At 43.1% G+C, this 15,161-nt stretch overlaps 1 protein-coding gene across 8 annotated transcripts in view; it reads right to left on the reverse strand.

Moving 5' to 3' along the window:
• The window catches only part of Phf20 (PHD finger protein 20), a 102,141-nt gene that overhangs the window by 36,544 nt on the left and 50,436 nt on the right, over positions 1 to 15,161 (reverse strand). For 3 of the 8 annotated variants that reach the window (XM_027421322.2, XM_027421320.2, XM_035446493.1), the window contains 2 exons: positions 6,267 to 6,346; positions 2,853 to 3,240 (listed from right to left, as the gene is read on the reverse strand). The exons of 1 other annotated variant lie outside the window; for it this stretch is intronic. In XM_027421322.2, the coding sequence (XP_027277123.1) occupies positions 2,853 to 3,240; positions 6,267 to 6,346 (468 nt within the window). The remainder of the gene's footprint in view (positions 1 to 2,852; positions 3,241 to 6,266; positions 6,347 to 15,161) is intronic. 4 more of the 8 variants (XM_035446496.1, XM_035446494.1, XM_035446495.1 and 1 more) reach the window with 2 other exon arrangements.

Here is a 15,161-nt window from a genome sequence, read left to right on the forward strand (position 1 = left end):
CTGCTTTGGGGTCTTGAGGTATAGCATGGTTGTGAAGCATCTGTGTGAACAAAGCTGGGTTCAGTCCTGAATGGGGGAAGGCCTGCCTCTCGCTCATTCACCATCTGAACATGGGGCACTTACTACCTGGTATGGGTAAAACCTCTAGACTGTCCCAACTCATTCTTCATTCTTTACTTGAACACAGGACACACAGGGTGTTTTCTGTTTCCCTAAGAACAGTAAACAGCTAGTACCACTCTCAATGCAGAGAGGTCAGTTCACCAAGAGTCCTGCAGACCCTAATTAGTATTGGTGCTTAATCCTTTCTCAAAAGGCAGTCAATACAGCAACTAAATTTATGGACAATGCTGTCCAACAGAAATACAATGAGAGCAACAAATGTAAGCCACATGTAATCAAATTTTAGGCAATCATATTAAGAAATTAAAAAGTAAAATTAACTTTAAGAATTTATTTTATTTAAACCAATCCATCTAAAACATTTCAACATATAGTCTATATATATATATATTGAGAGAGGGCTATGGGTGTAGCTTAATAGCAAGCACAGCACTTGCTTATCATGCAGAAGGCCCTGGGTTCGATCCCCAGTGCTGGCAACTAAAAAATAAACAAATAAAAAGGAGAGCTGGTGGTGGTGCAGACCTTTAATTTCAACAGGTAGAGGCAGGAGGATTTCAGAGGTCAAGGACAGTCTAGTCTACAGAGCAAGTTAAGTTCCAGGACAGCCAGGACTATGCAAAGAAACCCTGTCTCAACAAAACAAACAAAAAACAAAGAAAAAAGTCCTTTTTTCTTTGTTTTATTAGTGTGTGTGCACATGTGTCCCCCCCCCCCGTGTGTGTATATGTGTGTGTTTGTGTGTAATATGTATTTTCCTCTGTATGTATGTGAGTGAATGCAAGCCCCTTCATATTACAGCAAATGTGGAGGCCAGATGACAATCCAGGGAATCGGCCCTTGCCTTAAACCTTGAGACAGGGTCTCTCTAGCCATCTCTTGCTGTATATGACAAAGTGGCTGGCCCATAACTTCCAGTGACTCTCCTGGGATGCTAATCTAGGATTACAAACATGAACTACAGTGTCGAGCCCTCATGTAGGTTTGGTAGACCAAACTCGGGTTACAAGGCATATGCAACAAGGGCTTTCCCCGGCCTTCCTTTCTTGTTGGTTTTTTCAAAGTGGAGAGACAAGTATTTCATGTGCAGACAAATCAGGCTGTTATCTAGTTTCCTATAAATGAGAGCCCAGATCTGAGAGGGAGGTGCTGCTGCATGCATCCATATGGATGAAGCAGCTCCAGGTAGACTTTGTCCACTAGGTATCAATGAATGGGCTATTATTCCAGTTTTGACAAAATATATTTTATGTCAAATTGTACATTTTAAATTATCAACTGCTTAAACTTGTATTTTAAAGAAAAAAAGATATTGTGGGCTAGGGGTGTAGCTCAGTAGTAAAGCATGTGTTTGCCCTGTGCAAGGCTATGGGCTCCCAGCCCAACTGAAAACAAAAACACAAACTATATGTTACTTGAAAATGTGGCGGGGCTCATGGTTTTTCTTTCTTTTTAGATTTATTTATTTATTTATTTATTTATTTATTTATTTATTATGCACACAGTGTTCTGTCTGCATGTATCCTTGAAGGCCAGAAGAGGGCACCAGATTTCATTACAGATAGTTGTGAGCCATCATGTGGTTGCTGGGAATTGAACTCAGGACCTCTGGAAGACAAGCTCGTGTTCTTAGCCACTGAACCATCTCTCCAGCCCCTGGGTTCACAGTTTTTCACTGTTCATGCAGAGAATATACAAAGAAGAAAGTCTAAAGACCACAAATGCATTCAGTCATGGGTGGGTTCCATCTAGACATCCTGGGGAGTGTTCTTTCTCTGCTGCCAAATCACCTGAAGAATGAATGTCTGGCTTGACAAAAACTCAAAACTTGTTTCATTCTTGGTTATTATAGAAGAATTCCAAACTTTTTCTTTTTCTTTCTTTTTTTTTAATCCTGGCTTTTTGAGGCAATGTTTCATTCTAGCATGGGCAGACCTGGAACTCACTATGAAGCCCAGGCTAGCCTTGCACTCATGGCAATGCCCTGCCTCAGAGTTTATACTTCCTTTAAATAATTGGGTATTATTCTCTAAATCTATACTGGATCCTTAACTCTTATCAATTTAATTAACCAAATTATCTTTTTATTTAGATTGAAATTTCTCTATCCATAAACATCTTTTAAAAGCTCAATGTCTTTTTGAGACAGGGTCTCATCATCACCTAGGTTCAAGAAGCTCAGGCTAGTCTTGAACTAATGGTCCCCCTGCATCCACTTCCCAAGTGTTATTGTGTCACAGGTGTAAGCCACAATGCCCGCTATGGCTCAATTCCAAAATGTAGCCTTGCCTCCAGCTCTAATGTTTTTGGACCCTGCCTCCCTCAGAGGCTCATGTTTGGATGCGTTTGTTTTGGGTGGTAAGGCCTCATGCAGGCTCAAAGTGTCTCCAACTGCTACCTGCACCTCCAGCCCCTGCCATCCTCTGCCCACTAGGATGTTTTTCCCTCAGACAGAGGTCATGAAGCAGGCACAAGGAGAAGGCCTCGGTTCCCTTGGCTCTTTCAGGGAAGGATGGGGTAAACACCTCAGACGCTCAGCCATGGCCACACTCCCAACATGTTCACCTGGACATACACCTCAATGAAATTCAGCTCTACCGGCATGATCTGTTTCAGGTCACAAGCAAATCACAAACACGAAGGACTCAAGTACAGAAGGTATAAAGAACCACAAAAGCCACAGAAGAACACTGGCATCGCCCATTGCAGAGCCCGCTTGGGAAACTCACCAGTAGGAGCTATGGAAGGGGGTCTGCCTCGTTTTCTTTTTGGCTCCTTCAGGTTCTCTTGTGGACTCTTCACAAGGTCATTTTCAGGCTTCTTTTCCACCTGGACATCCCCAGAGTACTCCCTGTCATTCTCTGAAATGTTCTCCTTATCTTCCTTCTCGTTCTTGGGAAGGCTTTTCTCAGGCACTTTGCCCTTCTCTGAGCAGGTCAGCTTTCCTTCCTTGTCAGGCTGTTTGGGCCGCTTTTCCGTCTTTAAGGCTTTTTCTGCTTTGTCTTTCTTCACATTGACCGTGGCTTTTCTCTGCTCTTTAAACTTCTCTCGTTTCTCAGAAGATGATGAAAGACTTTTGTGATCTGTTTCTTTAGGCCTAGCATTACCCACAATATTCTAAAATGAGCAAAATAGCGATGAAACACTTTGTGATTACTTGCAAATACATAATCAGGAGGTTGCTTGCACACTTATGCAGACAATGAAGACACTAAGAGAACACAGGCCGGGTCACACGATGCAGAGCACCGGGAGAGTATCTGAGCTTTGAGGAGAATACCTGAGAACCAACCCTGCATTTAAACACAACTGCCAGTCGCAATCATCCTGAGACTCTGCAATCTCTCTTATTATGATGAGGAGCCACATGAGACCAGTTAAAGGGATGTCAACTAGCAACAACGGGACCCTTGACTGGAAGCAGTGTTACTACAAAAGTGTTCTAACCTTCTCATCCAGGGCTTTTCAGAGGCCCAATGTACACTGCTGCCCAGTTTTATGTAGAAGAAAACCAACTAGTAACTGGAGGCTTAACAGAAACACTGTTCAGAATGTCCGCATCAGACCAAGGTCTCAGGTCTCAGCTTCCTTTCTGGGTAATGGCTGTGCTCACTCCAGCAAGCCACATACTGGGTTCCTGAGCTGGTGGGTGTTTTTTCCACTGAAATGTATAGTATTGCTTCTAATTTATTACTAAATTACTTTAAAAGTCATTCTAAAATCTTGTCCTAGTGTGACTGTCTCCTAATAAAGTTGACTCTGAAAGTTAGAATTTCTAAGACTATAATTTAGTTTACTTCTACAATCTTGAGCAGAGCGGGGATTTAACTCCATAGTATGTCCACAGGGAATTCCTAGCATGAACACACATTCTAGACGCATTGATTTCTCCAGAAGGAGGGAAGGAACCCTTAAGTCCTTGGCAGCCAATGACAAATTTGTCCCACAGGGAAAGTCATAAACAGTGAGACTTTTTCTTTTCTTTTTTTTTTTTTAAAGTCCCATTACTATTCTGAAAAGAGCCAGACACTGAGAGGAACAATTAACAGAAGTACCCAGTTGCACCTCCTCCTAGAAGGTGGTGATTATCAGTTCAGGTCAAGACTTGAAAGTTCCTACTTGTGAACTGAAGTGAATTTCCAGAAACAGAGTTCACTAACAGAATAAGCAGAGGTCACAGTTGGGTACAAACACCCTGACGTGTACTCATAAACGAGACACTTAAGGGATAACTACATGCATACTACAGAACACTGTGGAGCTACCACACAGCTGTAACTTCCGAAGACAAAGGAGCTTTGGGCAATGTTATATTGTTAAGAGAACAAGCTATAGACAGTAGCATGCACTTGACTCTAATTTTGGAAACAACACACACACACACACACACACACACACACACACACACACACACACACACGTATAACACCAAACCAGCAGGACAGATACAAAGTGTCAAACACAAAACGAGTAGAAGCCCTTCATCTGAATGGTGAAGTTTTGCTTTCCAGATTTTCTACAAGTGAATATTCCTTTTATAAACTCAGAAAATTAAGTGTAAATCAAGTATAAATTACCAAAACATTGAGAGTAATGAGGTTCTACAGTAAAAATTTTCACCTATTCTAATATTGTCTAAAAAACTTTTAGTCACCTTTAATCAAAGGACTACAGCCTCTTGGCAGGTAGGTGTAGGGATATCTGTCTGTCTTTCTGTCTCAGTGTATGTGTGTCTCTGTGTGTGTGTGGGTGTCCATCTAAACAAGCTACCGTCTATCTAGGTGGCCTGCTGGGAGTGAGGTAAGGCACACTCAAAGGCAGCTGGGAACTGAGAAGGAAATTGCTTGTAAACCTTCCCTCAGTAACGCCCACACCCCAGGCCATATTCAATTTACTGAATAAACAGTTAAACTCTATGGGGTTCGGGGCTCAGATCTACATCCCCAGCACCTGGGTGGTGAGGCAGCAGATCACCATGAGTTGGAGGATAGCCTGGGCCAGAGTGAGAGTCTGTCCCAAAATATATTTTTTTAAAAAGTTGAGCAATGTTATCAGGAGCTGTGGGGTCTCAGGACCTATCTATCTACCAACACCATGTAAGTTTATGTCTCAGTTCTTCTGCCTATAGCAACTCATTCCACAAAACTTCACCACAAGCCAAATTGAAGGCCAAATTAGCACAGTCAAGTACAGGTGTGGCTACTTAGATGACTGAGGGGCAGACAAGGAGAAAGAAAGTATCAAATATCTGGCAGCAGTTCCTCAGCGTCCTCTAGAGGAAAACCATCAAAGGCAAAAATGTTCCTGAGGCCCCTTCAAAGTTCTCCTGCCCTTGGTGTTCATAGCAAATCTGGTGAAATCTGTGCCAAGTGGAAGCACTTGATCATCACAAAAAAAGACCCAGCAGGTTACAGCATCCGCAGTCCCACGTCCACCCAATGGGAGGGACCAGTGAGGATGTCTTGGAACTAAAACCCTTGGCTAACTTGCTTCAGCTGTCTCATCAGAAACTATCAGAATTTAAAACAGCCCAAAAAACACCTACACACAAATGTTGGTCTGATTAAAACATGAGGTGGAGAGAAACCATAAAGAAAGTATTTCAAGAGGTCTCAGAGATCTGGGGCTGTTTTCCAGGAGCAGAGCTCAGACTCTTTGCTCAGGCAAGGCGAATGGGTCATCACAACACTCAGTTTCAAACTAGGCACATCTAAGCTGAAGTGGTGCCAAGGACACGGCAAGGGAAGGCTACAAAGCCATGGTCCTCAGTCATGTCAGGAGCACAGCTAGACAAGGAGAAGGTGTGTTCTAGGGCTCAAGTGTTCAAACCCCCTGTGTTGGGTGACAGGATAGGAAGAGGGGAAAGGAGATAGTCAGAACACTTGAAAAGAGATGAGGAAAACAGAAATCAAACAATGGGGACTGAACTCAGCATTTTCAAAGAAGAAAATCCTTGTTAAAAGGAAAGGACAAAGAAACACAATTACAACTTCTGGGAATGTGTGTTATTACTTTCTGGTGAAGCTGTCAGATGGAGGAAATAAAGACTTGTCATCATAAACACATGTAATGTCTTTATTTGAGAAACAAAAGTACAATGTTAGCATAGTTCAGAACACAAAGCACAAAACCACATTTCTCACCTGATCTTTGGAATAAGCTTTGACATGAATATGTTTGACAGTTTGAACTACTCCATCATAAAATTTCACAGTGTAAGTACCTAAAATTCAAGAAGATATGATTTTAACTTGCTGTTTCATGAAAGCAGCAACTTTTAAATACACATAAAGGAGCGCCAAATACAATAAATGTATGTGTGTTTAAAAACAAAAGTTTAAGAATCACATTGAGGGCAGATTCACAATGGCAAAATAGCTTCTTAGCATGCTCAAGACCCTAAGTTCAATTCCTAGCACACACACAAAGGCAAATTTAGCTTCCTATTTATTGGTCAGATTAGTTTGCTTTTTACCTATACAATTCAAAATCCACTTTAAAAATTTTTATGCTGTTTCATTAAAATAAGAATTATGTACATTGAATTTGGGTCAAGAAAAAAAAAGAACAGTAAAACGATTAAAAATCAAGAAAAATACAGACGTACCAATCCCTTGGTGAGTGGTGTTTGAGATTTAATCTTTACTTGATTTTTTTGTCTTGAAGGGCAGTAATCAAGTTTTTTAGAGGTTGTGTGAACCTTAAAATCTGTGAACCTGTCTTGGCCAAAATGCTAAATGCTGCTTGGCAGTTGTTCAACAGAAATCCTGTGAAATAATTAAAGCTAGAAACCCATACAATCTGGGTGTGTTTGTGGATGTCTTGGTGCTGTCGATTGAACCCAGGGCCTTGTACATGCTAACCTCTCAATCAATCAAATCCCCATCAGCGTAGTGACTCACTACTTACCCACTAAAATACCTATAATATTTCCATCTCCTCTTGTTTTAATTAAAAAAAAAGGTTTTTTTTATTGAGATTATGTAGTTGAAAATAGCGGTTGTATGCTGATGCTGGTTTAAAGTTGTTTTGTTTTTTTGAGACAGGGTCTCATAATGTAACTCAAACTAGCCTGGCCCACACTGTGTAGCAGGGGTGGGCATGATTTCACAGCTATTATTCTACCACAACCTCCTGCATGCTGGGATTACAAGCATAGGTCACCATGTCCAGCTCCATCTCCACACTGTAACAGAAGTGTTTTCCTACCTAGAATGTTCCACTCAGTGAGTCTCAGATAGTCAGCTCAAATGACCAACCAAGTAACAGTTCTGCGAAAGCTTTCTGGCTTCCCTGCTACTGGCTGGTTCCCTCTGCTCCGAAACCCTCATTTGCCACTTGCAGAAACTCATACTCTCAGAGCTACTGGGAGAAAGACTCCTGAATCAAGGAAAGGTCTTCAAGACCAGAACATGTCTCAACTTCTTCCTCACACAGCACATAGCACACAACAGCCCAGAGCTCAAAGCTACCACACCAGTAACATTAGCAACTCCCAAGAAGTGCATTTCACCAGCCCTACCTCAGAGACACACAGAATTAGGAATGCAAGGGACTGGGCACATGTGAGTTTTTAGCAAGTCCTCCAGGTGGTTCTGATGCCATAAACCTGAGAACCACCCTGAAGGCAACTGGCAGCTACCTATGGACCTTTACTCCAGACCATTATCAACCAGTGTCATCACCACAGAAGGAAAGTGGCTAGGAACCTATCAGAACACACAGGCAGGCTCAGCCAATTAAATAGCAGCAGTTGGATTTAGGCTATGACAAGGAAGCCTGGGAAAGAAGGCCTATCTATTCTCTACACAGGTGGCTCAGCAAATGACTGGCTTTCTTAGGGGTAATAACAGCAAATGTTTAAGCTCCTGTTTTCCGCCTTCTCCATGAGGAATGACGTCTAGCAGAAGAGCAACTGCGATGGAGTGCCAAACAGACCTTTCTGTGTCTTTGGGGTTTTAAGATTTTTTAAAGTTTTAATTATTTTCCTTTATTTTTATTTTATGTATATGGTTGTTTTGCCTGCATATATGTATCTGTGTACCACATGTTTGCAATGCCTGAGTGGCCAGAAGAGGGTGTCAAATCCCCTGGAACTGGAGTTGTGAGCCACCATGTATTGCTGTAAATCAAACCTGGGTCCTCAGAAAGAGCAGGCAATTAATTTATTAACCACCGAACCATCTCTCCATTCCTCCTTCTAGTTTTTTTTGTGTTTTATTTTTGAGGGTGGGGTTTTCTTGTTTGTTTATTGTTGTTTGAGATAGGGTCTTAATCTGTAGCCAAGCTGGCTGTAGACTTACCAGGTAGCTGAGGATGGCCTCAAATTCATTGTGATTCTCCTGCCTCAGTCTCACCAATGCTGGGAATATGGACAAGCAGTAATGCTTATATCCAACTTTTGAAGACTTCTCAAGGGCTAAGGAGATGGTTCAGTGAAGGGCCCCAGTACTGATGTGAAAAAGACCAATCCCAGCAGCCTATAACTGCAGCACTTAGGAGGCAGAGACAGGGAGATCTTTGGCACTTACTGGCCAGTTGCTGTAGCCAAATCATCAAGTTCTAGGTTCAGTAAGAAGCTCAGGATAAGGTGGTAAGCACAGGGGTGTGGGAAGGGATATGTATAGACAAACATATACACTAAAAAAACAAGTAAATAAAGACTTGTCAAGCAACATGGTATAATGTGTCTCTGGAGACAAAGCTGAGGGATGGCAGCATCAAGACCAAGCTCTCCTTCAGTATTGTTAAATCCAATTTAATTTTATGTGTTAATGTATTTATTATTTTGTCCACAGAGACCAAAGGGGGGCACTGGATACCCTGATACTACAAACAGTTGTGAACCACCATGTGGATACTGGGAATCAAACCCAAGTCTCCTACAAAAGCAGCCAGTGCTCTTAACTGCTGAGTTGTCTCTTCAGTTAACTCCTTCGATCTTAAATACTCAGTGTGCTGGCAAGCCACCAGGACTATACTGTTCACAAAGAAAAAGTCAACCCATGGTAGTGGCTACCACCTTTTTTAATTCTAGCACTAGGCAGAGAGAGGCAGGTGGGATCTCTAAGTTCAAGGCCAGCCTGATCTACAGAGGAGTTCCAGGACAGCCAGGGCTACACAGAGAAACACACAGACACACACAGACACACACAGACAGACAGACACACAGACACACAGACACACACACACACACACACACACACACACACACACACACACACACACACACACACACACACGGCGACATGTACCTACACTTAGGAGCCTGAAACAGTAGGACTGCCTTGAGTTCTAGACCAGTCTTGGATATAGTGTGATAGACTGACTCAAAAAAGAAAGGGGGGGGAGGAGGAAGACTGCCATTTTTAGAGCTATTTTCAGGCTCTAAAAGTAGTAGAAGAATGGGCCATCATTTTGAGCTGTTTGGGGTTCATTCTGAAGTTAACTCTCCCAGATGGTAGAAGCCTTACATGAGAGAGACCCCAGTTGCACATCAGACCAAAGACAGAACTTAAAGCTAAGAATAACACCTTATATCATTCAGTAGACTGTCAAGCCCAGCCTGAGATAACAAGCAACAATTTGTCTCAAAAATAAACAAACAAACAAAAAAAGAGCTAGAATTAGAACCCATACCTGCCTGCTGACCTCTGACCTACTGCCCATTGCCCCAGCCCTGATGCCTAAGTCCAAACCACAGATCCTGAACACCAGCTGGCCACTATGAAATAACCCAAGCTCTGGCGAAAGGTTTGGAGGCCCCATTGCTACAGAGCAATATCCCATTCCGGACCCTTTTGATATCCAAAGGACTATGAGCCATCATCTTGAAACCTCCTCCCTTGCTCACACTAAATACAGCCTAACAAATGCATCAGAGGGATGACAATGGTCTGGCCCCAAATTACTTTCAAGATGTTTATGTAGAACTTAAAAGAACATTTTCCCAGTGGTTAAGAACAGACATTGCTCTTTTGGAAGGTCAGAGATAGGTTCCCAGCATCCCCATCAGGTCGCTCACAATTGCCTGCAACTCTAGTTCCAGTGGGTCTGACATACTTTTCTGGACTCAGCAGGCATACACACACAATTTAAAAAAATTTAAAGACCATCTCCCCATGGAATTCCTCCATGGATGGCTGATAATAGAGTGCTCTACTGGCCACAAATCACATCTAACAGGTAACATATAAATATGTGACAGAAGTAAAAAAATAAAATAAAATAAAATAAATACATCCTGGCTGAGGGTGTAGCTCAGCGGTACAGCACATGTGCTGTATTCAGAAAGCTAAGTTCCACCCTAAAAACAACAACAAATGTAGCCTGCCCTATGTCCTCTAGCCTGACAGGTTAGCTTAAGCAGCTCTTATCAGTGTCTGTTTAAACAAAGTAAGGCCTTGCAGCCCTCTGTGGCTAAGAACTCAGAATGTTATCAGATGACCTTGGAAGCCTTCAGAATGCAGAAGGGCTGAGAACCCAGCTACAGCTGCTCTGCAAGCTTTTCTTCTCTAAGGCCTCCACATCCAGTTCCAGGTCAGCCAGAGCTAGACAGTAGTGAGACTCAGTCAAAACAAAAACCAAAACCAAAACAAAAAGAATCAAAACCAAAACCAAAAAAAAAAAAAAAAAAAAAACGACAGTTTTCCCACCAGGTATGGTGGCCCACAAACTCAGGAAGAGGGGAGACAAAGCCAGCCTGTCTGAAAGCATCCACAGAAGTGCCTGGGCATCTGAATACAAGACATGCATACACAGAAGGGCTTTCCTTCCCCAAGCCTTTTCTTCTGAGCTATTTTACATGCTGACCTTGCTTTCTGCCACAGAAAATTTCCCAAACCTTTCAACCCAAGCTATATGCCCAGCCTGGATCTCACTAAGTTCCCCAGTGTAAGAAACAAATTGTTATGGTCCACTTCTGTATGTGGTGTGCTTAGAGTGCACTGGTGAGGGATAAGGCAGGGAGCAACAGGCCCTCTCTGTCTCAACATTTAGAGCTACAGGTGGAAAGCTACAGGTTTGGTGCTATATGACTGAGCCCATGATCAGAAAATGGGCATTTTTTAAGCCCTAAATCATTCAATAAACAAGGCTTTGTGACCTAAACCAGTAAGATAGGTAATTGGGGAAGATGTCCTGGCCTAGGAGAAAAGACCAAAATGTCTAGGGTTCTGGGACTTTGGAACCCACTGTCCTGTGTGAAATCAGCACGCCAGTCATTTCTGCCTTTTCTCTATGCTGATGTCCCTTCCTATGGAACTGTACGTTAGAAACTACTTTCTTTTCACTACTCTTGTAAATTTATTATCTTATTTCTAACACCAGGCTGGCCTTGAACTATGATCCTCCTGCCTTGGTTTCTTGAGTAGCTGAGACCTGCACCAAGCCTAGCTTCCCTCTCTGACTTTTTTTTTTTTTTTTTTTTTTTTTTTTTTTGTTTTTCAAGACAGGGTTTCTCTGTGGCTTTGGAGGCTGTCTTGGAACTAGCTCTTGTAAACCAGGCTGGTCTCGAACTCACAGAGAACTGCCTCCCGAGTGCTGGGATTAAAGGCATGTGCCACCACTGCCCGGCTCCCTCTCTGACTTCTAACTGCTCAAATGAGTCCTGATCAAGAGCAGCAAATGGCCATAACTTCTTCACAGGACCAGCAACCAGGGCCTGTCTTCCAGTCAGGGCTCCTAAGACACTACTAAGTACTAAAGGGCCAAACCACCTACCTACCAGGCTATCCAACCCACAGCACACAAATACATGTAGCCTAGGATAGCAACAATAAAATATAAACTTACTTAATAACTGCACACTCTCATGAGTTTAAAAAATAATAATCTGTTGGGGCTGAGGCATCATGAGATTATTATTTTTTAGACTTTAGGGTGAGCAGTGAAGATGACTAAGTCATGCAGTCAAGTCAAAAGACTGGACAAAGCCAGGCATGGTGGCACACACATTTAATTCCAGCACTTAAGAGGTAGCATCAGGGGGGCTGGAGAGTTGCCTCAGCAGTTAAGAAAACTGACTGCTCTTCCAAAGGTCTCTGGTTCAATTCCCAGAACCCACATGGCAGCTCACAACTGTCTGTAACTCCAAGATCTGACACCCTCACACAAACATACATACAAACAAAATACCAATGCAAATAAAATAAAAATAAACATCAAAAAAAAAAAAAAAAGAGGTAGCATCAGGTGGATCTCTGTGAGTTCCAGGTCATTCTCATCTACATAGGAAGTTCCAGGCCTATCTAAGATAGATAGATAGATAGATAGATAGATAGATAGATAGATAGATAGATAGATAGGGCACACTTGACACCCTCCCTGGCATGAGATCAGTGAACACCAGGCATACAAAATGAGGTAGTTTGAATGTAAATGGCCCCCACAATCTCATAGAAAGACACATTACTAGGAGGTGTAGCTCTGTTGGAGTGGGCGTGGCCTTGTTGGAGGAAGTATGTCACTGTGGGGGTGGGCTTTGAGGTTTCTTACACTCATGATGTCACCCACTGTATCAGTCAACTTCCTGTTGCCTGCAAGATGGAGGACTCTCAGCCAGCTTAGCATCCTAACCCTACACACCACCACACTCGCACTATGGTGACAATGGATTGAACCTCTGAAACTGTAAGTGAGCCCTCTCAAGGATGGTTTTCCTTGTAAGAATTGTTGTGGTCATAGTGTCTCTTCACAGCAATAGAAACTTAACTAAGACACTGGACAACTTGTGGTCTTTCAGGACAATCCAGCTGGCCTGCCCTGGAAAGGCAGGCTTGAACTACAGAGATACAGTTCAGAAACCCTACAGCCTCACAGACCTCAAACCTCAGCTCTATTTATGTGCTTTGCATTCATTTATGCTCATTTTCTCCAGTGAGCTTAGTTTCTCACCTATAAAATGAGGACTTTGATGGCAATAACCTTTCTACATCTCGTGAAAACTAGATGAGATAAATGTGCAAATTCTACTAGATATAATGGCACAGACCCAGCACAAGATGAAGCAAGAAAGTCATGAGTTCTAGGCCAACCAAGGCTACATAGTAAGACCCAGTCTTAAAAGCAACAAAGTGGGGAAATAACGTAGCACAGAGACAGACACAGAGAAAAAAATCAGTAAGTGGCTCTAGTCACTTTGAAAGAAGAGTGATTAACTCCCGCCATGGACAACATAATGAGAATGAAGTCAGTTCTTGTACACGTGGGCCTAAGTCTTCCTTTTATTTTCCTCTCTGCAAAGCTGTTTACAAGGTACCAGCCTCCCCATACTCCAAATGTAAGTTCAGTGACAGCATAAAGGAAACACAGAAAAGAACTACTCTGCAGAGACTTGAGACCATTTCCATAGCATCTCCTGTTATAAACACAAGCTCCAGGCACTGGCCCAAAGTAGACTGAACTTGAGGAAAGGGGAGCATGTGACCTAGAAATACTCATTTAATTAAGAAGAGGACTTGTTTAGTGCACTCACCCTTAATTCCAGCACTTAGGAAGCAGCAACACAAGGATTGCTACAAGTTGAGGCGAGCCTGATCCTACATAGCAAGTCCCAGGCCAGCCTGGGCAGGTAAGATCAATAGCAAGGAACAATTACCCGTCTTGTTGCAAATGCTAACCACTTGCAGTTTCCTCAGTGAGAAAGCCTTGGGTGCTCCACTGAGGCACAGAACCTTGGCAGTCATGTGGCTTTGATTTCCCTGAATAAAAATAGAGATGGTAGGCATGGCAGTACACACTGGTAACACAACTCCTAGGGAGTCTGAGGCAGATGGAGTCCAAAAATACAAGGCCAGCCTCAGCAACCAGACTTTACCTGGGGGGGGGGGAGCGAGTGCCAAGGTCAGCTCACCAAAGATACATTGGCACACACACACACACACACACACACACACACACACACACACACACAGACACACACAGACAGACACACACAAACACAGACACTGAAAGCAGAATTCTGTCTTTTACTGCTACATAAACTGAGGGTTGGGGGGTCTAAAATGGCTACCCAACTAAGGCTGCTTCACACTAAATGAGTTTTTTTTTTTTTTTTTTTTGGTTTTTCAAGACAGGGTTTCTCTGTGGCTTTGGAGGCTGTCCTGGAACTAGCTCTTGTAGACCAGGCTGGTCTCGAAATCACAGAGATCTGCCTGCCTCTGCCTCCCGAGTGCCGGGATGAAAGGCGTGAGCCACCAACACCCGGCTAAATGAGATTCTTTTTCCACTACCAAAGAACAAATAAAAAGCTGGGCATGTGGCCTGGCCCCCATCTGTAATCTCAGCCCTTGGGAAACTGATGCAGGAGGATTGCCACGAGCTCAAGGCCAGTAATGGCTGCACAGTTAAGAACAGGTCAGCCAGGACTATGGAGTAAGATTCTAATTAAAAAGCAAAGTAATAACCAGGTATGGTGAAAGGATTTTATAGTCTCAGCACTCTGAAGGTGGAGGCAGTAGGATCACGAGTCAAGGGCATCCTCAGCTACATAGTAAGTTCAAAGCCAGCCTGAGATACAGGCATCCCCCTCAAAGAAACAACAACAACAACAAAACCCAAAGACCCATTATCAATCACAAGTATTCTTCTCCCTCTCTTCCAAGTGTTACACAATTTCCCAAAGAAGCTCTTGAGTTGTTATTCAGGGCTGATTAATCTTGCCAGACTCCCCTTGACAATAGCTGCTGCTCCCTACTCTTCCCACAGACCCCACAATCTGCTCAGCCAATGCTCAGCTTAACCTCCAAGGAAGTTAAACCAGCTGGGTGCTGGTAGTGCACGCCTTTAATCCCAACACTTGGGACTACTTGGGACGCAGAGGCAGAGTTTGAAGCCAGTCTGCTCTACAGAGCTAGTTTAGCACAGCCAGGGCTCCACAGAAAACCTGTCTCAAAAAGCAAAACAAAAACAACAAAGAGTTACACCAAAGATGAACACACAAGCTGTCGTTCACTGTGCTTGCTTCCTCCTAGCAGCATGGAGTCACTTGGAGGAAATAAAAGGGTACCTGGCAGCAGAGCACTCCTCACAGGGCCCCT

This window comes from Cricetulus griseus, chromosome 6 (genome assembly GCF_003668045.3).
Source record: "Cricetulus griseus strain 17A/GY chromosome 6, alternate assembly CriGri-PICRH-1.0, whole genome shotgun sequence".
NCBI lineage: Eukaryota > Metazoa > Chordata > Mammalia > Rodentia > Cricetidae > Cricetulus > Cricetulus griseus.